This window comes from Zea mays, chromosome 6, assembly GCF_902167145.1.
Source record: "Zea mays cultivar B73 chromosome 6, Zm-B73-REFERENCE-NAM-5.0, whole genome shotgun sequence".
In the NCBI taxonomy this organism is placed as follows: domain Eukaryota; kingdom Viridiplantae; phylum Streptophyta; class Magnoliopsida; order Poales; family Poaceae; genus Zea; species Zea mays.
The window spans coordinates 43,043,589-43,068,169 of NC_050101.1; the positions used below are offsets into that span (position 1 = coordinate 43,043,589).

General features: G+C 48.9%; 1 protein-coding gene across 2 annotated transcripts; it reads left to right on the forward strand.

The window, feature by feature from the left end:
- Positions 1 to 6,695: 6,695 nt before the first annotated feature.
- Positions 6,696 to 9,223, forward strand: LOC103629231 (type I inositol polyphosphate 5-phosphatase 8). Of its 2 annotated transcripts, none has more exons than XM_020540194.2 (6): positions 6,696 to 6,944; positions 7,030 to 7,135; positions 7,247 to 7,369; positions 7,462 to 8,202; positions 8,301 to 8,597; positions 8,670 to 9,223. In XM_020540194.2, the coding sequence occupies exons 1-6, from the start codon at positions 6,860 to 6,862 to the stop codon at positions 8,947 to 8,949; spliced, it is 1,632 nt and encodes a 543-aa protein (XP_020395783.1). In that variant the 5' UTR covers positions 6,696 to 6,859; the 3' UTR covers positions 8,950 to 9,223. The 2 variants fall into 2 exon arrangements, with proteins under 2 accessions (XP_020395783.1, XP_008648630.1); XM_008650408.3 differs by having other exon boundaries at positions 8,695 to 9,219.
- The last annotated feature ends 15,358 nt before the right edge of the window (positions 9,224 to 24,581 follow it).

Consider the following 24,581-nt stretch of genomic DNA (forward strand, 5'->3'; position numbering starts at 1 on the left):
TATGGGTAAAGATATACAACCTCTGCAGAGTGTAAAACTGATATATAAGCCATGCTCATGGTCTAGAGCGTCTCGATTCTCTCACATGAGTAATTTATGAAATTAAATTAAACCGACCATGCATTGCATTATTTATTTTTTATTTATGATCATTTATTTAATAAGAATGATATTTACTTATACTTATTAATTGCTTATAAAATTCTGACCATCAAAAAATAAAAGCTACATGCTCAGCCTCAACCATATTCCTTACACTGCATTTTTTCCTCCACACTTATTGAGCCCCCACCATAAGTGAGCTCACCCTTGCAGAATTTGTTGCTCAGAATCAAGTCAACAAGAGGGGGATTACTACTACTAGTTCGAGGTGTTCTAGGTTGTTGTCGCTCTAGTCAACCTATTTATTGCTCGTTATTAGGATCGTCGTCGTTTAATTTTTTTATTTAGTTGATTTGTAAAGATATTTTACTTATATAATAAAGTTTATGACACTGGTTTCTATACACTGAGTCATCATATGTGTGAAATTTGATCCTGGCACACATATAAGATATATTTGGATTTGTCTTTAAATCTGGGCATGACAAAAGGTTTACAAAAATTAGGTTTATTTTGTCAAAAAATAGTTAATTTTTTATTCGTAATACTTATTTTTCACCGGCATTTAGCTCTTACAGGTTAAACAATGAAAAATAGCTAATTTTCATGGACGACCGATGCAATTTAGCTGATTTTCACCGGTCAGTGAAGACCTATGGAAATTAACCTAGCTAGTTTTCGTCGGCTATGATCAGTCTAAGAAAATGATCAGTCGTACCCCTTTATATTTATAGGGGAGGAGGTTTAGACCTGTTACTAGAAGATAGCCAACAACCCGAGTTAATTTAATCACGGGGCACGCGGACTGTCTGGGCCCAAGGGCCGGACCGTCCGCCACTTTTGGTGCTCAACAATCTGGTCTGCCCTGTTTTATTAATTCAACTCTGAATCTAATGCCCATTATCTTTCTGGTCGCCTCCACGTCTCGCCCGCCCCGGACACTCGGCTTTGTTTGTTTACACCAATCTAGCTCTAGATTAGCATGGCTTTGAATTAAATCCATATCACAATCCATTGTTAGGGGCCGCCACTGTTTGTTGGATGATTGGGCTAAGTTGGAATGGTATAATTTTTGAAAAGAAAATCAATTAATCTCCTTTGCAGTCTCGCCTTTTTATGGTGGAGGCTACACAACGTTTGATGCAAGTGGCGAAGGTCTTTTTTCCCATGAACATGTGTGGCGGTCTAGTCTTAAGATTGATAGTCACTAGAGTGTGCGTAAGTGTACTGTGTGGTCGTTCTTCTAAGAGCTGTGTGCTTTCATTAGCAGAGGCTGAGAGAAGTTTCAAGGACTTGTATCCACTCGATGTAATGATCTTGAAATTAATAAAGTCTTCCTTATGAAAAAAGATTAGCATGAATTTGAATTAAATCTATGTCACAATCTCTATGCCCCAAAATAATCTAAAACTACTTAATTTTTTTATTCGGTTAAACTCATCATGAAATATAACCCAATAGTTTGGGAGTTTTTTAAACTATAGAAGGCATGTACTCTATCCATAGCTCATTAGATATGGAACAAATCCACAAAGATATTGCACAAGTTTATATTAGAATTCATGGATCAAAAGAATAGTTAACTTTGAGAGATACATGGATTAGATGATGGATTTAATCACACCATGGAATTGGGTGTGATGTATGGATTCACCTTATACAGACCTAATTTAAATCTATGATGAGATTTATCCCTTGTAACCGAACAAGGCCTAGTTAGATTAAGCTACCATTGGTGTTACTTGCTAGCTAGTTAGACGAGATCTTATATATCTCCACAGAGCAAACACTTGCATGTGCCCACATGGGAAGAAAAAGAACATGAAAAAAAGAAGAACGTGAAGAAAAAGACGCCGACGATGACAGCAGCGAAGATGACTATATATTATAACTGAGAAGAAAGTAATAATAATAAGCGCAGGCGCACATCTGTACACAATCCTATCACGAGCGACCGTATGCTGGTTCTGACAGAAAGGCCTTAATAACAATCACTAGCAAAATATCTTGATGACATTATTATGGTCGACAGCCAGTTATGATTCGAGTGTGAAGTCAACTTAATCATAGTTAAGGTTGTTGGCGGTGCTCTCATCAGTAAAATACGAGAGGACGATCAGATTGGTAACAGTTAAGGTCCTTTTTGGTAGGGAACCACCAATCGGTTCTAGCTTACGTACTAGCACAGCCAAGTCAAAATAACCGGTCACTTTGTTGCAATAACAGGACAGGACGGTATGGGACAATCCCTTAAATAAGTTAGTTTGGTTTAGAGTTAAGAGCTGGGACAAGACTATCTCAATGTTATTTCCAATTATCCCTTAAAATTGGAGGGACGAGAGAGTACACCCGGGAACGTCCCTGTCCTGGTTGTCCCGCAACCAAACGTAGAGTCTTCTATTTCATTCGAGGGAGGGATCAGTCTTCTCTTATACTAGTTCTGATTATTAATTTTATGCGTCGATGCACCAAAGGAATTCATGTGTTGTACCTGCCTACTTAGTTAGTAGTATTTAGTATGTAGCCATGAGCTCAGCGATGATGATAATGACGGTGATTATCATGATGATGATGATGATAATGACGAGTGAGTAGTAGCAGGTTGTCAAAAGTTAATGCTCTTTAGTTGGATTTAAACCAAACAGGGTACTTTAATGATTAAATTTGACTAAAGAAATCAAACAGGGTCTGAATATATCTTTCCTTTTTTCCCCTTGCTCCTGCCCTCTAAGGGTTTGTTTGTTAGAGGTGTATCAAGGGGAAATGGAGGGAATTAAATCCCCTCCTATACAAATTTGTATAGAAGGAGATTTAATTCTCTCTAATCCCTCTCACTAACATTCTTAACCGAATAAGTCCTGAGTGAGATCAGCCCGACGCAACAGACGATGCATGGATGATTTATATGAGAATTTCCTTCTTTTTAGACAAACTCATCAAGGAGCTTCTCAAGAGAGGTTGATGGGATAAAATATACGAGAGTTTTGGAGATTCATGGATGGCGCAAAAAACAAGCCCCAAAATGTAGTCACGTGGGGCCCACAAGCAGTGGTGGTGGCCTGGTGGGTGGGGGTGGGCCGTGGGGAACCGGGTCCCCTGAATTTCCTTTCTCAACTGCAGGGAAGTATCTCCTGAATTTCAGCTAATCTCAAGTGTTCATTCAAATAGACTCAATCTCAGCCACACACGTTGCTCCCAGGCCAAAAAAGAATCCATCGAGAGACTTCCCCATCGAAACACCAACACAGAACAACGCTCGTACCTGACGACGGCACCCGACCTCCCAGCCCCGGCGTCGCCCTGGCTTGGATCCCAACGGCGGCACCCTCCCTCGCGTCCCGGCGGCCCTCCCACGCGTCCCGACGGTGGCGTCCTCCCTCGCGTCCCAACGGCGGCGTCCTCCCACGCGTCCCGACGGCCTCCCACGCGTCCCAACGGTGGCGGCCTCCCTCACGTCCCGATGGCGGCGCCCTCCCCCGACCCCAAACAGCAGCGCCCTGCCTCCGACACCGACGACGCTCTCCATTGGCAACTTGGTAATGCTTCCTAAATAACTAGTTTTGTTTAGACTAATAAGTGCATTACATGTCTGATTCAAAATGAATTACATGTCTGATTCAAGTCTTAGCAAAAGATCTCAGAAGCTAATTAGATTGACAAATCAACTAGTTCCTCCATTATGGCTTGATCCTTGTGAGTTCAGACCACCCTACACCATAAGATAAACCAAATGATAAGTAATAATAAAGTGTGATCAATCTTATTAATCATAATAGGTGGATATTTACCAGTAATAGCTCATTAAAGCTAGTAAAAGATCCAAAGCCCTCAAACACGCTAGGATTGTCTTCGGGCATGTTTTGGCTTCTTTGTCTTTGTCTTTGTGATGCTCTATGCAACTTGTCATACCATGTTCTTTGCCGCCTTGAAGTCCTCTTCTTAACAACCTTTTTCTTTAAACCAGTGATGTGAGAGTAGTCTTCAGGTATTGCAATTGTTGTTTGTTCCTTAGGCTAGTTAGGCAACTCATTTGGAGTGTTTTTTATCTTTTCATCAACATCTCTATGTACATTATCGAGTACATTATCAATATATGAATAGATTTCTTCATAGTCAGCTGCACGAGAAGCAAGTGACAGGAACTTGCGGGCAAGATTTTGGTAGCGTCTTGTTGCATCAATTTTTGGGTTTTCTATAACATTGTCTCCACGAATATCTTGTATAGAACCACACTTCACGAGTCCATCTCTTTAGAATGTAGTGCTCAGGCAATACCTTAATATTCATCATGTCAAGAACCTTTAAAGTGTGACAACACAATATTCCAACTCTTTCGAATTGCCGGCAGCTGCAACAAACCATTTCATTTGGAGGATCAAATTCAACTTTGTATTCCTTTTCCATTATGGTTTTTCCATCCACAACCTTAACAACCCCCACAGTGAACTCATTAGGTTTTTCCATTGGTCTAGCATATGTTGTCAATGATCTTTCATACTCAACTTGAAAGGCTTCAAAAATACATGTAGTGTACATGTTGCTTGCTTGTATCAACATAGGTGTTGTCACATGTATTCGTGGCAATTTCTTTCTTGAGTTGTATTTAGCATCCAACTCTTTATCTCGCTTGCTTGCAACCACCCTTTCAAAATGAGTGAAAAACCTAGCAATGTCCAAATCACATTTTAAAACATCTTTCATATCTTTGTTTAGGCTTTCACTTAATTGTGTGCTTCGCATTCCAAGAGTGAATACGTTCTTCATGTAACATTCAGCCCATTTCTCCTTTTGTTGGTAGAGACCACCCAACCAAGTATCATTTTTCACTTTACTTCTCAAGGTGCTGAAACTTTTCTCAAATGTGTTCACATCCTCATATTCATACATACATGCACTTAACTCAGCCAAGGCACTAGATTCATCTCTTCCTATGCGAGCTAGGTGTTTTACAGCATTTTGCATAATGTGAAATGAACACAAGCCATGCCAAGATTCCGGAAATACCACTGATATTGCATTTTTCATTGCCATATCTTGATCTGTATAGATAGTTCTTGGATGCTTTTGCTTTTGTGCTTCTAGAAATGCTTCAAACAACCATTTGAAAGAAGATTCTGTTTCATCATACAATAGAGTAGCTCCAAATATAACCATTTCTCTGAATTGGTTCAATCCAACAAACACACCAAGTGGCCTACAATCTTTGTCTGTCCCAAATGTGGTGTCAAAAGTAATAACATCACCAAAATAAGCATAATCAATAAGCATCTTAGCATCTGCCCAGAACAAGTTTGTTATTTTCTCATCGCAATCTAGCTGAATAGCTGAATAAAATGAAGGATTTTTTGCAGCTTTCTTTGTAAAATACCTCACAATACTTCCTGCCTCTCCATACATCATATTTCTTTGTCTTTTTGTCCTCAAATAATTTTTGTGATCAATTCTTGTGTAACCAAGGTTACATGAACCACCAGCTTGTCTACTAGCTAACTCATGAGCATCTTTAGGGCTAATTCCACAATCATCTGCCATATCAATTTGACAAGCTTGCACACTTGAAATTTTCTGTTGTGAAGGCATTAGGTGGCATGTTTCATGAAGTTGAAGAATATGGTTATGTTCAAGTACTAAATCATTTAACTGGTAATTTCCCTCTTCTCTGTTTGATATAATGCTCATTCGAACTTTACAACCAGTTCTTGTTTCAGCCCGAGGATGCTTTGATCTCTTGGATAATTTTCTCTAAAACCAGCCTTTGCACACACAAATCTGCTTGAAGTGGATACTCCATCTATTTTTCTTTTGTTGTTATATTGTTTTCTTGCATCAAATCCTACCATACCACCATAGGAAACCCAGAAATTCCATGCCTGTTCTACACTATTAAATTTCATACCAATACTTGGCACCCAAGAAGGTTGATTCTCCACTCTACAAGAAAAAACACAATGCAGTTCTAAGTTTGGTGTTTACTTGCTCATAAAAGAACTTGCACCAAAATTTAGTTGCCAAATAAAACCAGATGATTTGATGGAAAAAGTTTGATTTTAACTTACTTTTGTGGTTCCATTCAGGTGGCAGTAGTTGTTTGCCTTTCACAAAAGCAAAAACAAGAGAGTGGGGACCAAGAGAATAAGATGGAGGGGACCAAGAGAAGAAAAGGAGGATAGGAACTAGGGACCTTGGAGTGTTGCGAGTAAGAAGAAAAGGAACAAGAAATAGAGGGAACCGAGAGAACAAAAGGAGAGGGGGGACTAGGAGTTGCCTAGAGTGTTGGCGCCTTTTTTAGTTGCCTGGAGTGTTGGCGCCTTTTTTAGTTGCCTGGATTGTTGGCGTCTTTTTTAGTTGCCTGGATTGTTGGCGTCTTTTTTAAGTTCTCTGGAGTGTTGGCACTTTTTTTTATTGGCTGGAGTGTTGGCACTTTTTTTTATTGGCTGGAGTGTTGGCACCACTTTATACTGTACTTTATTGAGTCCAGCGGCTGAGATGAAGCTAAATTCAGTGAAGTTGTGTTTGTCAAATTGAGAGGACCCTGTTCCGGGCCGTGGGGGGGAGGGGATGGCATGGCACACCTATAAAAGCAGCGTCCAGCTCCACGAGCACACGACTCCGCTTGGCTGCTACAAGCGACCGCTACCTCCGGAGGTGCGTAGATCCTCATCGCCTTCCTTGGATCCCATCCCATGCATGTCCGCCACAGAGCGCGCGCCTCCTCCCTCCCTGCCGGCATAGCTAGCAGCACGTACGGACCGAGGCCATGCATGGACGACAGTCGTCGTGGCCCAAGGCCAAGACGGCGGTGAAGAGATGGCTGAACCTCAAGTCCCATTCCGACTGCATCGGTAACAACTAAGCTACTAGCTAGGTTGCCAAGTCTACCTCCTTTGACATCCTCGATCTGATGTGCTTTGCCTGATGACCGGCCAGATGGAAGCTTTGGGCTTGGGCTGGTGGAGAGCTCTGCTGACGTGTATGGCGGCTCCCCGTCCCCGCCGGCGCCGAGCTCGTCGCGGCGGCATCCCAAGGAACTCAGGTGAGGGAGCCTAGCTCCGAGCTGGACATGTTGAATTCTTTTGCTGTCATCATGTATGTCGACAATGACGACGACAAGACGCTACCATTCTTTTCTTTTCTTTTTCTCCAGCATCTTCGTTGGGACATGGAACGTTGGAGGGCGAGCGGCGCACGGAGGGCTGGATCTCTCGAACTGGCTCGCTGACGACGGCCTTGGTGGTGGTTCCTCCTCTCCTCACATCTACGTTCTCGGGTACGTGCTGCCATCATCGCTACCGATCGATTACTGGACATGGCTGGTTAATTCGTTGGTTGCTTGCTTGATCATGCATGTGCCAAACACAGGTTCCAGGAGATCGTGCCGCTGAACGCCGGGAACGTGCTCGGTACCGAGGACAAGGGCCCGGCGCGCAAGTGGCTGGACCTCATCCGGCGAGCGCTGAACCACCCTCCAGCAGCGTCGCCGTCGAGAAGCAGCAGCAGATGGCGCAGGTCTCCGTGGCGTGACACGCACCGGCTCCGGAAAGGCGGCCGGGTGAGTTTCTCGGACCTGCTGGCGGCGGAGGAGGACGGCAGCCGCAGGCCGAGCACGGCGTCGTCGGAGCCGGACGACGGTAGCGAAGCGTCCACGCCGTCACCGGGACCGTCGTCTAGCAGCGAGGAGGAGCCGGCATGCGCGGCGGCCAGCAGGCGGCCACGCGGAGGACGACACCGCGACCGCTACCGCCTGGCGGCCAGCAAGCAGATGGTGGGCATCCTGCTGTGCGTCTGGGTCCGCGCCGACCTCCTCCCACGCGTCACTCGCGTCAGGGCGTCGTGCGTCGGCAGGGGCGTCATGGGCTACATGGGCAACAAGGGCTCAGTGTCCGTCAGCCTCACGCTGCGTCCCGGCGTTGGCGGTGGCCGGGGCGCGTCGCTGTGCTTCGTGTGCACGCACCTCGCGTCCGGCGATAGGGACGGCGACGGCGCCAGGCGCAACGGCGACGTGGCGGAGATCCTCAGGCGGACGAGGTTCGCACGGCGGGGCGCGCCGGGCCGCACCGCCTGCGGGACGAGGGCGGCGCCGGTGACCATCTTGGAGCACGAGTAAGTAGACAAAGCTGAGAAATTTGGATTTTTGGCCTAGGCCCGGGTCCCCACGGACGGACGGTTACTGATCGATGCACGGCTCCCGATGTCTGCAGCAACGTGATATGGCTGGGCGACCTCAACTACCGGCTGGTGGCGCCGGCGGGCAGAGGAGGAGGAGGAGGCACGCGGACGTGGGAGCTGGTGGAACGGCACGATTGGGCGGCGCTGCTGGAGCGGGACCAGCTGCGGGCGGAGCAGAAGGCTGGGCGCGTGTTCGCCGGGTGGGAGGAAGGCCGCATTGGGTTCCCGCCCACGTACAAGTTCGTGGCCGGCTCTGACGCCTATGCCATGACGAGCCTCGTCGACGACGGCTCCCTGTCCCGGGAGAGGAAGAAGCGCACGCCGGCATGGTAACAGAATAATCACTGTCCTTAGCGACGACGGCGACGATCCTACTGGTTACCTGAGCTAATTAATGGCAGGCGCAACGGCGTGTTGACGTGGCAGGTGCGACCGCATCTTGTGGCGCGGCGAGGGGGTGGAGCAGCGGTGGTACGCGCGAGGCGAGTCGTGCTTCTCGGACCACCGCCCCGTCGCTGCGCTCTTCTCCGTGCGCCTGGGCGGCGGGGACTACGACGGGGCAGAGCGCGCGGTGGGGGCTGGCAGACGAGACGACGGCGACGACGACATTCTCCTTGGGAACTACGATCGAACGCACAAGCTTTCTTTCTGAGGTTTGGGAACAACAACAGCTGGTGGTAGCCTCAACCTCGATCGTGGGCATGTGTTGGGCACCAGTTTGAGCGGAGGCCGGACCGTCCGCAATCCGAACGGTCCACGTGTGTGGGCCGGACGGTCCGTGCGTGCGCATAGTAGTTTAGGGTTTTTAGTTTTGTGCTACGGTTGTTAGCTAGATTCGCGGAATTAGCTCGGAAATTAGTTTGTAAAGGGTCCAGCCCCCCTCCTCTATAAATAGAGAGGTATACAGCCGTTTGTAATTATCAATCGAATCAATAACACTTCTATTTCACATTTATTTCCTAGGAATAGTTTTAGTCTAGTTCTAGTTTAGCCTTTCAATCCCCAAATTCTTCGCTTCTCTTCGACTCTACGTCGATTAGAGGAGTCTAGGTCGGCCTGCCGAGCCTAGACATCACCTAGGATCTCTCCTCCCCGACGGGGTCCCTCCCGGGAGCGAGATCCAGGCGCCGCTGGCAATCTTCCGCGCGCCCCTGTGCACGCGCGGACCGTCTGGTCCTAGGGCGAGGACCGTTCGACCGTCAGGCAGGAACCCTAGCCTCGCACCAGGCCACGGACCGTCCGGCCCCTGGCCGCGGACCGTCCGCCCCTGTGCAGAGAGCACCACCGCTGGTTCATGTTGAGTGATTGGTGCCCTAAAAAGGTGTCAACGTACTTTTTGGCGACTCCACTGGGGACAACACATCTAGACCCATCAAATCGGCACTCAATGTCCGGTTCAAAAGATAGTTCTGAAGTCTCCCCCAGCAACATTATAGAGCCGACTTGGGAAACCTTGCTGGCTGATAAACAGCTCCAATTCGAGAAGCATAAGGAGCAGCTGATTCAGGAGGCGAGGGCGAAGTTCCTGGCCAACTTCAAGGTGGACAAGAACAATAAAGTCGTCCGACAACGGGCGACGGATCCAGCTTCGCTCCGACCCACACCAGATATCCCCAATGTAAGTAATACAAACGAGCTACAATCTCTTAAGAATTATGTAGATGAACAACGAGAACAAATGCAAAATATCATAGGGGGTATGCAAAACGATTATAGGAGACTAGTACGTGCATTTGATAAATCTAGTATTGCAAATTTTCCTTCGCACGAGGTTGAATTAGGGGGTAACACGCGTAATACATCGGCTATAGGTTGTCACGACCAGCACAACCCCTTTATGGGATGCCGATGGACACATACCCTGAGCAACCGCAAATCGGCAGTAAATCAGCCGATCTGCACATGCCCGGACCATCTCCCCATGAGCGCGGACCGTCCGGGCCAGCCACAGCCGAGCCCATTTTTAATGAGTTACCCAGACATGCACCCGAGCCACCACATATGGCACAGAATCTAAACAACCCAGTCGGACCGTCCGCATACAACAACGGATGGTCCGCATATAATCACGGACGGTCCAGGTACATGTCCAGACAGTCCGCGCATGAGTCTTTTGAGGAGGATTGTTACCTGAATCCTGACCCGTTCCAGCAACACTTCCCATCACACTATGCAATGCATCAGCCCATTAATACAAAATCCAGAGCCTAGGAAAGCTTTCCGGCCCCGCCTAGAAGGCCGGAAAGGAACGATCAATCCTATGAGCCATATAGGGCAAATGGCAATGCACCACATAGCTCAAACCAGTGGGGGGAAGACAACAAGCTAATATCCAGCCAACCCCACCTATGTTTGACCAGAGAGCCAGTAGTCTCGCACCGGCTGCCATCGATATAGTGAGGGAGGAAATAGCTGGGGCGTTCCGAGATAAGCTCGGAGTAAGCATGCTACCTGGGGGGCAATCATATCGGAAACCTTATGACAGCCGATTTGATCACCACCCATACCCCCAGGGAACCAGGATACCCGAATTCGCAAAATTTTCGGGTGACCAAGAAAAAAATACGCGTGAACACATAGGCCAGTTCTTAGCATAATTAGGAGGATTGGCCGACACAGAAGCATTTCGCGTGCGTTTATTTTCATTGTCTTTAATAGGAACCACGTTCGCATGGTACGCCACTTTACCTCCTAATTCTATTTCGTCATGGGGGGATTTAGAACAAAAATTCCATGACCACTTTTTCTCTGGTGACTATGAGTTAGATTTGGTAGACCTAGTGGCCCTGCGACAGGGGAAGGACGAATTGGTTAATGAATACATCCGGAGGTTCTGGGATACAAGAAACTGATGCTTCCAAATACACTTAGCAGAAAAACAGCTAGCAGAGTTAGCCTTTAATGGACTGCGATATTATTTAAAAGAGAGATTAGAAGGCATCCAATTTGTCACGCTAGCACAATTACACCAGAGAGCTTTGGCCTGTGAAAGCCGAAGCAAAGAGACTGCCAAAACCATTCGTCACAATGTCCACATAGTAGAGTGCGATCAAAGTAGCTCGGACGACGAATCAACAGAGGTATATGCTGCTAAAATGGTTTGGCCAAAGCAGGCCAAATCTTTGGCTTCTTCTTCCTTGCAGCCGGTTCAAAAGAAACGGCAAGAGGAAGTTAAGTTTACATTTAATGTTGGTAAATGTGATAAAATATTTGATGAATTATTCAAAAATGGCAACATTAAAATAAATCACACTGTTCCATCCACCGACGAGCTAAAACATCGTGCATACTGCAAGTGGCATAATTCATTTTCTCATGCCACTAATGATTGTAATGTATTCCGTCGACAGATTCAATCGGCCATTAACGAAGGACGATTGAAATTTCAGGAAATGCAGGTGGACATGGAGCCCTTTCCGATGAACATGATCGATTTTGAGGGCAAGAGGTTCCTGGTTCAGCCAAACACAGCCGATAAGGGCAAAGACAAAGAGATCATCGGCAACACAAGAGAGGCCGGTGGCAATCACAAAATTTCTTGCAGGAAAGTGGTGGCGAGAAGACTCCCGATGGAGGGGAGACTCTTTGTCACACCCGGTTTTAAGGAACAAAGCCGGGTGCATCTCATACATGCGCCAAAGAAGACAGCATATATAATAACATAGTGTATAGAGATAAATGTCACAATAAAATCAGAGTACGTAATATATAGCGGAAGTCTTACAAAATAAAAGATGAATAAAGCAGGAACTAAAATCTATCCTTGGCGCCAGAAAGCTGACTAGGAGATGCCACCTAGATCAAGTCGAATGCCTCAGTGTTAGGCGGCTCCTCTTCGACCACGTGTTCTTCTCCTGTGGGGGGGGTGTGAGACAGCAAGAGTGAGCTCACATACGTTCATAGCTCAACAAGTCGTGGGGAATAATGTGCTTGAACTCACCAAAGGTGGGAGTTCATGTGAAGTGTAAGGCTGATCAACAAAATAGAGGCTGAGGCTGAGCATTGCTTTTATAAGATGGTCAAAATTTTATTAGCAATTACTAAGTGTAAGTAAATACCAAACCTTAATAAAGAAAAGTAATAATAAAATAATCCCAAATGCGATGCAAATGTCAAATTAAATTTAAGTTCCATAAATTAATCATGTGAGGGTCCGAGCTGCTCATGACCTTGAGCACGGCTAGTATACCAGTTTTACACTCTGCAGAGGTTGCGCATCTTTACTCACAAGTCATGTTACCCATCTGCCAAGAGATGGCCAATCCCATACACCTCTACCGAGGAGGCGAGGCAGGGTAACACTACGAGGCCTTTACAAAGTTCCACTAGCTTCAGAAATCCCGCTACAGTTTATAGGAAGCTCCAGTGCAGGAATCCCTCGCCTGACCGCCATCGCAGCAAAATCAACCCAAGGACCTCCCTACACTGACCACTCCCCTACTGCCCTTGCCCCTTTCGGGTAAGGAAGACATCCACTACCTTTCCTAGTTAATAAGCCAAGGGCGTCCCATTAAACCCTTGTGGTAGCACTGTTTTCCCGGGTGGTCGCTCCATGTTCCCATTAACTTAATGATCTTAACATGAACAGTATAATAAAAAGATAATAAAAGAATAATTATGAATAGTGTATCTCCATACCCAAATCCACATAAAGCAATAGCAGGTACTACCCAAAAATATTTCAATGGTGAACAAGGTATAAAGATAACCAAAACTGGGGTAACCTATTGGATCCCATCAAAATTAACCTATGCAGATCATTATAATTAATAAGAACATGGCTGGGAAAAAGTAAGTGATCAAGGGCACAACTTGCCTTCAATGAGCTCCTGCTCAGCTACTTCTACTTGCTGTACTTTAGAATCCACAGTGGCTTGCTCGTCTACTCGCATCACGCAATACATACATAGTATAGCATAAATTAACATCACATCAAACAGATAAATAAAATATACAATAAAAATTTACACATTAAAATGAGATCATAGGAACTAGAATCATTAAATTTGGAGTTATAGATTTCAAGTTATGAATTTCCTAAGATTTAATGTGCTTGAAATAGGATTAAATGATAAATTAATTTTCTTACTGTTTTCATGTCAAAACAGAGACTCTAGGTGATAGATATTAAATTTACAAAATTTTAGAAATTGGAATGGATCAATTTGGACTAAAAATGAATTTTCTATGCATTTTACAAGTTTTCTAGATTTGTTTTAGTATTAAAAACGAATTTCTAATATTATTTCTCTATTTTTAATCCACTCTGGACTGGGTCTCATTTTCCAGAGAGTACAGGGGCCCTTGCGCAAGATAGCCTAGACACAGTGAATAGTAATACATGGACGGCGGGTTGGTTTCTCTGTTTCACGGGGACTCTTTAGCAAATTGCGCAACCGAAGGGGTATCGAGTTCTCACAAACGCCGGATTAGAATTCTACGGCCAGGATTAGATTGCAACAGCAGCGAACCGGTCACGAATCCAACAGTTGGATCAAACACTAGCGCCCCGGATTTAATGTAACTCCGATCGACCAACGCCCGTTCGATCGAGGATCAACCACATCGCCACGGCGGCGCCCCCAACCCGACCCCTTCTTGATTTAATCTGAGCCGTCGATACCAATCCAACGGTTCGCAACCAGTTGCCCCGCTCTCCCCTGTCGGACGACGACACAACCACATCGCCACGGCGGCGCCATCGCCGGCGACCGGCCAAACGACAAGCTAGTGGCCCCACACACCGGTACAAATGATGCAGAATGAAGCTAGTGACCTAAGGAAGCTAGTAGGGTCATCATACCAGAGTATTGTGTGGCACAGAGAGTCAATCCATAACGCGCAGCGGCTCCGAGGCGAATGGAGAAGTACGACGAGCAATCACTCACCCCACGGTGGTGTCCAACACGAATTGGAGGCGCAGACGGCTTTCATAGACGAATACGGCCCCCCACGATCCAACTCCGAGAGTAGAGATCACCCAGCGACGGCTATCCCCGGTGGTGGCCTTCCCTTCTCTCGATGTGTGCTTGTCGCGGCGCTGCGCCTGCTTTGGCTCACGCGCGTAGGAGGGTAGAGAAGAGGAGGAGGTCACGAAGATGGTCAGAGGTACCCGCGGTCGAGCCCTTATCACCCCATCGAGCTGGTCAGTTGCGCAAAATCCGGACGGTGGTAAACGCGGCAGCGGTAGGTTCGCAAGGGAGGTCCTGACCATGGCGGCGTGGGTGCGGTCCTGCAGTTGCGCGCATTTGCGAGGCTGCAGGCGAGATCGAGTCAGGGTTGGTTTGCGCTCGGTTAGTTGGAATTGCGCACGACAGCGGAGATCTCGGCCACGACAGCAGCGGAAGGGGGAGGTGGAAGATCCAAAGTGCGCTGGCTGTCAGGAGGGGTTGCGCTGTCGGTGCACATGGTGGTGTGGGCGCGCGCGCGATTAGTGGCTGGCAAGTGGGGCCTAGCTCACGGAGTCTACGGCGGCGGATTTGCCGCGGTTCTGTTGGGATCCGAAGGGGGACGTTGAAGCTGACAAGGTGGGGTCCAGGCGTCGGTGTCTGATCCGTCCGGTTGTGCGGAGGAGCGGAGAGAAGGCTGCGGCTGACACAGGGCCCCGCCATCCAGTGACGCGCGCGCGTGGGTGAGGTTGGGTTGCACAGGGGTTTCCTTCAGTGGGCCAGAATGGTGGTGCGAGGCCCATTTAGCTGGGTTTTGTTTTATTCTTTTATTTTTCATTCCTTTTTCTCTTCTTTTTTCTCCAATTCTTAATTTTCCAAATTAAATAATTGTCCATTTCACAATTTGCACATTTCCATTATCACTATCCTTAGAAGTGAATGCACAAACATATAAACTCCAGCATGATGCACAAGTTGTTCTTGTTTCATTTGTTAATTAGTCACTTTTAGGTGTGATTATTCACATGTGATACTAAATGGAGATGAAGTACATGAGAGCGTTGTCTCCCCTCTCTATGGTTTACAACTTTGGATATTACACTCTTAAGGTGACCATCACGACCTCTAGCGCTGGGGGACAAGCGCAGACCAAGGAGCAAGAGCCCATGCTGCGCATCTCGGACGGTCCGACGCACAGGCGCAAACGGTCCGGAGAATTCCAGCAGACGGTCCGATCATACTCAAGACCCGCAACAACCGCGTACCTTTAAACCATGATGACCAGAGATAGGTACGTGGAAAACAAATACGCTTAAAGCAGCTGGTCGGCTGGTCAAATCCGGCCCGACTTTCGATCAATTATTGTCCAAATATGTGAAAAAGAAGGCCGGCCCCAGTGACCGGCCAGCAAAGCGACCTCGCTCACCCATTCGTGAGCAATGTCAGGTAAGACCGATTGGACCACCCCACCAATCAGAAGAAATGGAAGGTCATACTGTCCAATTGAGACCTAACATACCTACATGGACACCTCCACCCCTTATCCACCTATGCCATATCCATACACATATTTACCTCCACCATATGTCCCAAATCAAATGTGGGACATGCCACCATATCCATTTGGGATGCCACAGTACCCCGCTTGGGGGCACCCCAAACATCTGTATTCAACAGGTTGGCACCTCCAGTACAAGACCGATTGAGCGTCTCTCAATCCGGTCACCAGACACAGGCCCAACAAGATTGCCAGAGTACTCGGCCTCAAAGACCGACCAATCCGGTAGGGGGCATATACCTGCAACGATCGAAAGAACAACAAAAAAGGATATCATCAAAATAGGTACTGCAGATGTCATCATACAGGAAGATAATGAAGGGCCAATGATTTTTGGTGAATCGGCCAACATAGCCAAAAAAGAAGATACGGCTACCATCAAAACAGCCGATCCAAAATACTCCATGCCTCGGTGGTGCCCAGCGGGATTGACACGGTCCCAAAAGCGAAAATTACAACGCCTAAGAGCAAAAGAAAACCAGGAAAAGGAGGCGGAAAAGATATTCAATGACACACATCCACAGTACCCGCCACCGCAAAAGAAATGGAGACCAAAGACCGTTGAGGAAAAGCAAACGATCATAAAAATAGAAAATAAACAGCACTTGTGCAGCACCCTGCAGGTATGGCAGACAACCCAGCTAAAAAGGCTGGACCAGCTACAGAAGGCACGGACCATCTGACCCCTGAGTCCGGACCGTCCGCACCACACCAGGATGCCTCCGATGATGTACCAACATCAATGGAGGAGGACGACCTACTGGGAGAAGACCTGGTCGACTATGAAGCTTCTCCAGAACGCCCAGGTATGGATGTAAATGTTATTACATTTTCCGCCGATTGTACTATTGTTGGCGACAATGAACCTGATGTTGCCTAGTTTGATTTTGGTCCTAAAGAAGCCGTCTTTACTAAACCAAAGGAATCGGTAAATCATTTAAAGACGCTCTTCGTACGCGGTCACATTGATGGGATACCGATTGCTAAAATGTTAGTAGATGGAGGAGTGGCTGTAAATCTAATGCCTTATTCATTGTACAGAAAATTAGGTAAACAAGATGACGAACTTGTCAAAACCAACATGACCCTCAGCGGTGTTGGGACTGGTAGTTCAATCAAAGCCAGGGGAGTCACGTCCGTTGAATTAACCATCGGGACTAAGACCCTTGCTGCTGCATTCTTCGTTGCTGATGTAGAAGGAAATTACAGTCTAATCCTTAGCAGAGATTGGATTCATGCCAACCAATGACACCTTCTACATTACATCAAATGTTAATACAATGGGTATGCGATGATGTAGAACAAGTACATGCTGATGTATTAGCCTGTATCGCTGTGGCCGATGCCCCTGTACTCTGGACTTATGAGACTGCTACATGTCTCACAGGAGTAGATTTTTCTGATTACCAGTTCATAAGTATAGATAAGAAGAGTTTCATTCCTGTAATGCTAGAGCCGATGGAGAATCGGCTAAATCCTAAATAAAGTTTAAATAATGAGTACACACAAAATTCATGAGTCCTTGGTCACGGACAGTTTGGCTTCCAAGGATGGATGGTCCGGTCTTTCACAAAACAGTTTGGTCTTTAAGACCGAACATCTACCGCGGCGTAAAGACAGTATGACGGATGATCCGGTCTCAAAGACCGGAGAGTCCACCATCACAAAAAGATCATCTGATTCCTCTATGGGAGACATGATTAAGGAATTCAGAGATCTCAATAAACTAGGACATGGGTTTACATCGGCCGATCCTTTGGAGGAGATCGACATAGGAGATGGTAAAACTCCAAGGCCAACTTTTGTAAACAAGACTCTGGAGACTGATCCTAGAAATGAAATGATCGGTCTATTGAAGGAATATTCGGATTGCTTTGCTTGGAATTACACTGAGATGCTGGGATTAAGCCGAGAGATCATAGAGCATCGGCTACCTATTAAGTCCGGTTTCAGACCTTTCAAGCAGAGAGCTAGAACATTTCGTCCAGATCTTCTCCCACGAATCAAGGACGAAATCCACCGGCTGCTAGAAGCTAATTTTATTAGACCTTGCAGATACGTAGAATGGGTCTCCAATATTGTGCCGGTGGAGAAGGAGTCAGGTAAGCTTAGAATATGCATTGATTTTTGCAATTTAAATAGAGCAACTCCTAAAGATGAGTATCCCATGCCCATAGCCGACACATTAATCAATAATGCATCAGGGAATAGAATTATTAGCTTTCTTGATGGTAATGCCGGATATAATCAGATTTTCATGGCCGAAGAAGATGCGTCTAAAACGGCCTTTATATGTCTAGGCTTCATTGGTTTATTTGAATGGGTTGTCATGACATTTGGTCTGAAAAATGCTGGTGCTACTTATTAGAGGGCTATGAATTTGATTGTTGGGGCGAAGGCGAAGACGCTACCCTTCGCTCGATGCCTTCGCCAGTCTCGCTGCACCAACGGAGACAAGACGACTGGCAGACCCCACCCTTCGTCCAACGCACTGCAGGACGAAGGCCTATGACGAGGTCGCCCCATCCCACAGTCTCGTCCAACACGAAGGCCCACGTGCAATCCAGCCTATTGTAACAGGCCCCGCGTGGCCGCTGCGCATTACGAGCCTAATTTGTAAAGGCTTCTCTGTAATTACAGTCTGTAACCCTGCTTTATGGGAATATTCCAGGGATAACCTGGGCGCCTGAGGGCACATGCGTCCTTAACCCAAGACGCTGGGCACTCAGGCACCTATAAATACCCCCGCACAGTGCCCTTGAGAGGCTAGATTAACAGAGCAATTGCCTTCTTGAGCTAAAACCTTGTCTGCATTAATTTTACTCCCCCGTTGGATCACCTTGCTCGGGAGAGCAAGTTCCAACTTTTGGCGCCCACCGTTCGTGCTACGAAAAACCACCCGCGATGGCACCCAAGAGAGCTAGCTCGAAGGCAGCCCCATCCGTTGACGAAGCTGCGAAGGCAGCACTGCTGGCTGAGAAAAGGGCAAGGCCCTTGTCGACACCACCCATCAAGAAGCCTACGAAGACGACGCACTCAGCAAGAGGCAGCACAATGAACAACTCACACCCGAAGGCAGTCTCCACACCTGCAGCTCCGGAGGACAACCGCAACCTCCCCCAGGCTTCGCTGCGCCATAGGGTGCGGACGCCACCGAGGACGGCGAAGTCATTGGCGTTTCCGCAGAGGAACACTTACAGTTGCATGCCTTGCGCATCAAGAACCGCAACCTCCAGAAGCAAAAGGAGATCCTCGAGGCCAAACGCCAACGTGTGTCTGCGCAAGCCAAGGTGCGCCAGATGATACGCGACGAAGAGCAAAAGGCTCAGGAGCTTGAGCAAGAGATCGCGCTCATGCAGCATGAAGGCCAACTCGGTCCGCAACACGGCCCACCCCTCCAACAGCACGCACAAATCGAAGACCTGCTCATCCCTCAGCGCGGACACGCCATTCCGCACGCCGCAGCATTCCAAGGTGTCAACTACCTTAACGAGTAGAGTCCCCTGGCGCCCCACCTGCAAGTATCACCATGGCCCGCCAACTTCAGGGCAGGGACCTATCCCAAGTACAACGGCAGCACTGACCCAGCACAGTATATCATGAGCTATCAGGTCGCCGTTGCATCATCCGGAGGGGACGACGCCATGATGGCCAAGTCATTCATCATCGCCCTCGAAGGCCCGGCCCTCACCTGGTACACCAGGTTGCCCCCGCTGTCCATCGACTCCTGGAGAAGTCTCCGGGACAAATTCCTGCTCAACTTCCAAGGGTACCGCCCAGACACCGACGCCTTGGCTGAACTTTCACTCTGCAAGCAGCTGGAAAGAGAGACTCTGCGGGAGTACTACCGCAAGTTTCTGACTCTCAAGTCACAACTGCCTTCGGTTGATGACCAAATCGCCATTCACTACGCCATCAGTGGCCTTCGGGCTGGCGTCCTTTACAGCCACTACATCAGAGATCCGCCCAGGAACCTCCAGGAGCTGTATCAGCTATTCGAAAAATATGCCAGATCCGAAGAGCTCCACCAGCGCAAAGTTGAGTCTCAGAGGAAACCTAAAGACCCTCCGCAGTCCAGCCGTACGTGGACGAGGCCTTCGCAGGCAGTCTCCGGTCGAGACGGCCGCAATCAGCAGCAGGTACACAACATCGCCAACCAGCACCCCGCTAGCGAGGCCCCTCGCCGCCAAGAGTATCCCCCCCAGGGCCGTGGAAACGGAACTCGTGGTCGGGGTCGGGGACGTGCGCAGCAGCCGCGCAGATTTTACTGCTTGTTCCACGGCGAAGACTGCATGCACCCTACAAGAGACTGCCCAGAGACGAAGGCCACCAGAGACAGGATGGCACGGGCGCAACCAGCCGACAACCCTAGAGTTGTCGCACACACATATCAACAACCCCCTCAGCCATACAACCACGGCCCCGCTCCGCATCACCGCACCACGCATACCAACACCAACAGGAGGTACAAATCGTACCTCCCCCACCCCCACACCCGCAACAGCAAAACATCCACCACCCCCACCACCCCAAGCCCCAAAGCAAGAAAACTTCGCCGATCAGCCGTATCGCGGAGTCATCCACATGATCACTGGGGGGGTCCAGCGTCGACTTCGACACGAAGCGATAGAAGAGGGACCATTACCGCATCATCAACCACGTCGCCATCACCGGTCCAGTCGTGCAGATGAAGTGGTCCCATGTGCCATTGACCTTCGACGCCCGGGACGTCGACCTGCGCAGCGCACCCCACATCGACGCCATGATTATCAACTGCAGCGTGGCAGGCTGGGACCTGCACAAAGTCTTAGTCGACAATGGGAGCCAGGCGGATATCATTTTCCTCCATGCCTTCGACCGCATGGGCATCAGCCACAACTTGCTTAAGCCTTCGGACAACCCACTGTATGGCTTCGGCGGCAAGGGCACCTTTCCTGTCGGCAAAATAGAGTTACCCCTCTCCTTCGGTGTAGCACCCAATGCACGAAGCGAGCAAGTCACGTTCGACATCGTCGACATGGTGTACCCGTACAATGCCATAATGGGTCAGGGCTCCATCAACAAGTTTGAGGCAGCCATTCATGGACTTTACCTGTGCATGAAGATCCTAGGTCCGCAAGGCGCGATCATAGTCTACGGCAACCAGTAGGCCGCACGCAACATAGAAAGAGACTTCGTTCCTAGGCAAAGGAACGTTCACTGCCTCACGGCCCAGCGCGAGGTCCTTGAGTCTGCCAGCCCAACCACCAAAGAACATGACAAGGCACAGCTGCAGAGCAACGATGGGACCAAGACCGTTCCCCTCGACCAGGCAACACCCAAGCAAACGGTCACCATCAGCGAAGACCTCACTTCGCATGACGAGGAGAGACTCCTCTGTTGTCTGTCCAAAAATAAAGACGTCTTCGCCTGGTCCGCCCTCGACCTGGTCGGAGTCAGTCGCTCCATCATCGAGCACAGCTTGGGAATCGACCCTTCGGTGAGGCCGAAGAAACAGCGGCTGCGCAAGATGTCTGATGAGAAGACAGAAGCCGCCAAGGCCGAGGTACATCGCCTGCTTGAGGCCAAATTTATTGAGCCTGTCGCCTACCCTACATGGCTCGCCAATATAGTGATGGTGCAAAAGAAGAGCGGCAAGTGGCGGATGTGCATTGATTTCACTAGTCTCAACAAGGCCTGCCCCAAGGACAACTTCCCGCTGCCTTGGATCGACAAAATCGTCGATAGTGTGGCCAGGTGCGAAGTTATGTCACTCCTTGATTGCTTCTTCGGCTACCATCAAATATATATGAAGGAGGAAGACAAGGCAAGCACCAGTTTCATAACACCCTTTGGCACATATTGTTTCATCAGAATGCCGGAGGGACTTAAGAACGCCGGGTCCACATTCTCTCGGCTCACCAAAACGGTGCTCGAGAGCCAAGTCGGCAGAAACATATTCACGTATGTGGACGACATCGTCGTCGCCAGCAGAAGCAAGGAAGACCATCTGGCTGCCTCGCCGAAATGTTTGCGAACATGCGGGACGCACGACTTCGCCTAAACCCCAAAAAGTGCATCTTCAGCGTTCGCCAGGGGAAAATATTGGGCTACCTGGTGTCGCACCGCGGGATTGAAGCCAATCCAACCAAAATCCAGGCCATCATCAACATGACGCCCCCGCAGTCAGCCAGAGACGTCCAATGACTGACAGGCAGATTGGCCGCCCTCAACAGATTCATCTCCAAATCGGCAGAGCGAAGCCTCCCTTTCCTCAAAACACTCCGCGGCGCAAAAGACTTCGCATGGGGACCAGAGCAGGCGGCGGCCTTCGCTTCACTAAAGCAGTACCTGTCAGAGTTGGCGATTCTTACAAGCCCCGACCCCTCGCTACCTCTGCTGCTCTACATCGCAGCTTCGCCGCATGCGGTCAGCGCAGCACTGGTTCAAGAGCAGAGCAGAGAGGGCATGATCAGGCAATGTCCAGTTTATTACATCTCCGAAGTACTCACGACATCAAAATGCAATATGACGGAGCTAGAAAAAATTGCCTACGCAGTCGTTATGGCTTCACGCAAATTGCGCCATTATTTTGAAGCGTTCAAGGTCCGGGTCACCTCAGATAGGGGACTCGGCGAATTGTTTAGAAACCCGGAGGCATCAGTCCGGATTGCCAAATGGGCAGCCGAACTCACCAGCTACCACATCACATTCGAACCCAGGACAACCATCAAGTCACAAGTCCTGGCAGACTTCGTCGTCGACTGGACTGGGCCAATAACACAGCCGGACCCGTCCGCAGAGAAGGTGTGGACAATCCATTGCGACGGCGCATGGTGCCATGCGGGGGCAGGCGCCGCTGCAGTCATTACTTCACCCACAGGGGTCAAGCACAGATACGCAGCACGCCTCAGCTTTGCTTTGGAGTCTGATAGATGCACTAACAATATAGCAGAATACGAAGTTGTCATCCTCGGCCTTCGCAAGCTAAGGGCACTTGGTGTCACCACCTGCATCATCAGAACAGACTCCAAGGTAGTCGCCGGCCAAGTCGAGAAAGACGACGCAGCAAAGGACCCCGCAATTATGAAGTACCTCACGGCTATCCGCAGTCTCAAAAGACAATTCAAAGGTTTTACCTTGCAGCATGTGGACCGAGCCAAGAATGAGGAGGCCGACGCATTGGCCAAGGCAGCCGCCAAAGGCGAGGCCCTACCCTCCGACGTATTCTACCATGTCATCAGCACGCCAGCCGTCCGCAGCCCAGAGGGGCTCCAAATAACCAATGACAGTGAGGGCCACTGCATAGTCAACCTCATCATGACCGAAGACTGGCGGGCACCAATAACCCTGTTCCTGCAGGGGTACTATCATCCAACCGATATCAATGAGGCCAAGCGCCTCAAATATCGAAGCCGGGACTTCACACTAATCGAAGGTCAGCTTTACAAGAAGGGGGTCAGTCAACCCATGCTTAAATGTGTCACCTAGACCGAAGGCGTCCGAATCCTGCGCGAAGTCCACAACAGCACTTGTGGCTCTCACGCAGGGCCTAGGGCCCTAGTCGCAAAGGTGATCCGTCAAGGTTTCTACTGGCCCGCCATGATCTGCGCCGCAAATCGGGTCACAAGGTCCTGCGAAGCCTGCTAGAAGTTTTCTCCACGCTCGGGAAGCCCTTCGCAATTCACAAAGCTAATCGCCCACACGTGGCCTCTTCAGCGCTGGGGCCTGGACATTGTCGGGCCCCTACCCACGGCCTAGGGGAACCTCAAGTTCACCTTCGTCGCCGTCGAGTATTATACCAAATGGATCGAGGCGAGGGCTGTATTCACGATAACATCGAAGACTGCCCAGAAATTCTTCTGGCAAAACATTGTTTGCCGCTTCGGAGTCCCGTCCGAACTCACAGTTGACAATGGCAAGCAATTTGAAAGCCAAGACTTCAAGGATTTCTGCTTCTCCATTGGCACCAAGCTTGCCTTCGCCTCAGTGTACCACCCGCAATCCAACGGAGTCGTGGAACGCGCCAATGGTAAAATTTTCACAGCCGTCAAGAAAATGCTCCTCGACGACAAAAAAGGCAAGTGGGCCGACCTGTTACCTGAAGCGGTATGGGCACTGAACACGATTGAGTGCAGGGCAACTGGATTCACCCCTTTCTGCCTTCTATATGGATCAGAGGCCATGACCCCACAAGAAATAAAACATGGGTCACCACGGACAGTCACGTCAGCCGTCCCCGACGTAGATGAGCCTACTTCGAAGGATCTCATCGACGGAGACCGCGTCTTCGCCCTACAGGCTCTAAACAAATACCAAGCTCAAACAAAAGCATGGCGCGACCACGCAGTCATCCCAAGGGAATTCAGCGAAGGAGACCTCATACTCGTCCGGACAGCTCGGACAGAGTCCCGGGGGAAGCTATAGCCAAAGTGGGAGGGCCCTTTCATCGTCAAGACGAAGGCGTCCCCCAGCGCGTACAGGCTCACAACGCCATCCGACGAAGACTTAGAGCATTCTTGGAACATTGACAATCTTCGCAAATTTTTTGTTTGACTCCTCAGGGCCAGCTCGCCCTTGTAATTCGCAAAACAGTTTTATTTCGGCCCGCACTCCTTTCCTCCCGGCGGGTGAGGTTTTTAACGAGGCGGAGCCATGTAATATACACGCGAAAAATCCCCCACAAAAATTACGTCGAAAAAAGACCGCATCGACGGTCTTCGGCATTCGACCAATACAAAGTCACCGCGAGGGGCAGCGCTGGCTACCCTCGCGTGCGACACTCCGCGCAAAAGTCGCCTAAGGGTGCAGCCGGACTAGCACAACAAGTGCGCAAAACCAGTTTTCTTCAAAAGACTATCCGTGCAAAAGTCGCCTAAGGGTGCAGC

What these genes read in the sequence shown, in the direction of transcription:
- LOC103629231 (XM_020540194.2), top strand. Translation starts at nt 6,860, where the DNA reads ATGCATGGACGACAGTCGTCGTGGCCCAAGGCCAAGACGGCGGTGAAG. An exon ending in GTCCCATTCCGACTGCATCG is followed by an intron (nt 6,945 to 7,029) that starts GTAACAACTAAG and finishes ATGACCGGCCAG; the next exon opens with ATGGAAGCTTTGGGCTTGGG. An exon ending in CCTCACATCTACGTTCTCGG is followed by an intron (nt 7,370 to 7,461) that starts GTACGTGCTGCC and finishes TGCCAAACACAG; the next exon opens with GTTCCAGGAGATCGTGCCGC.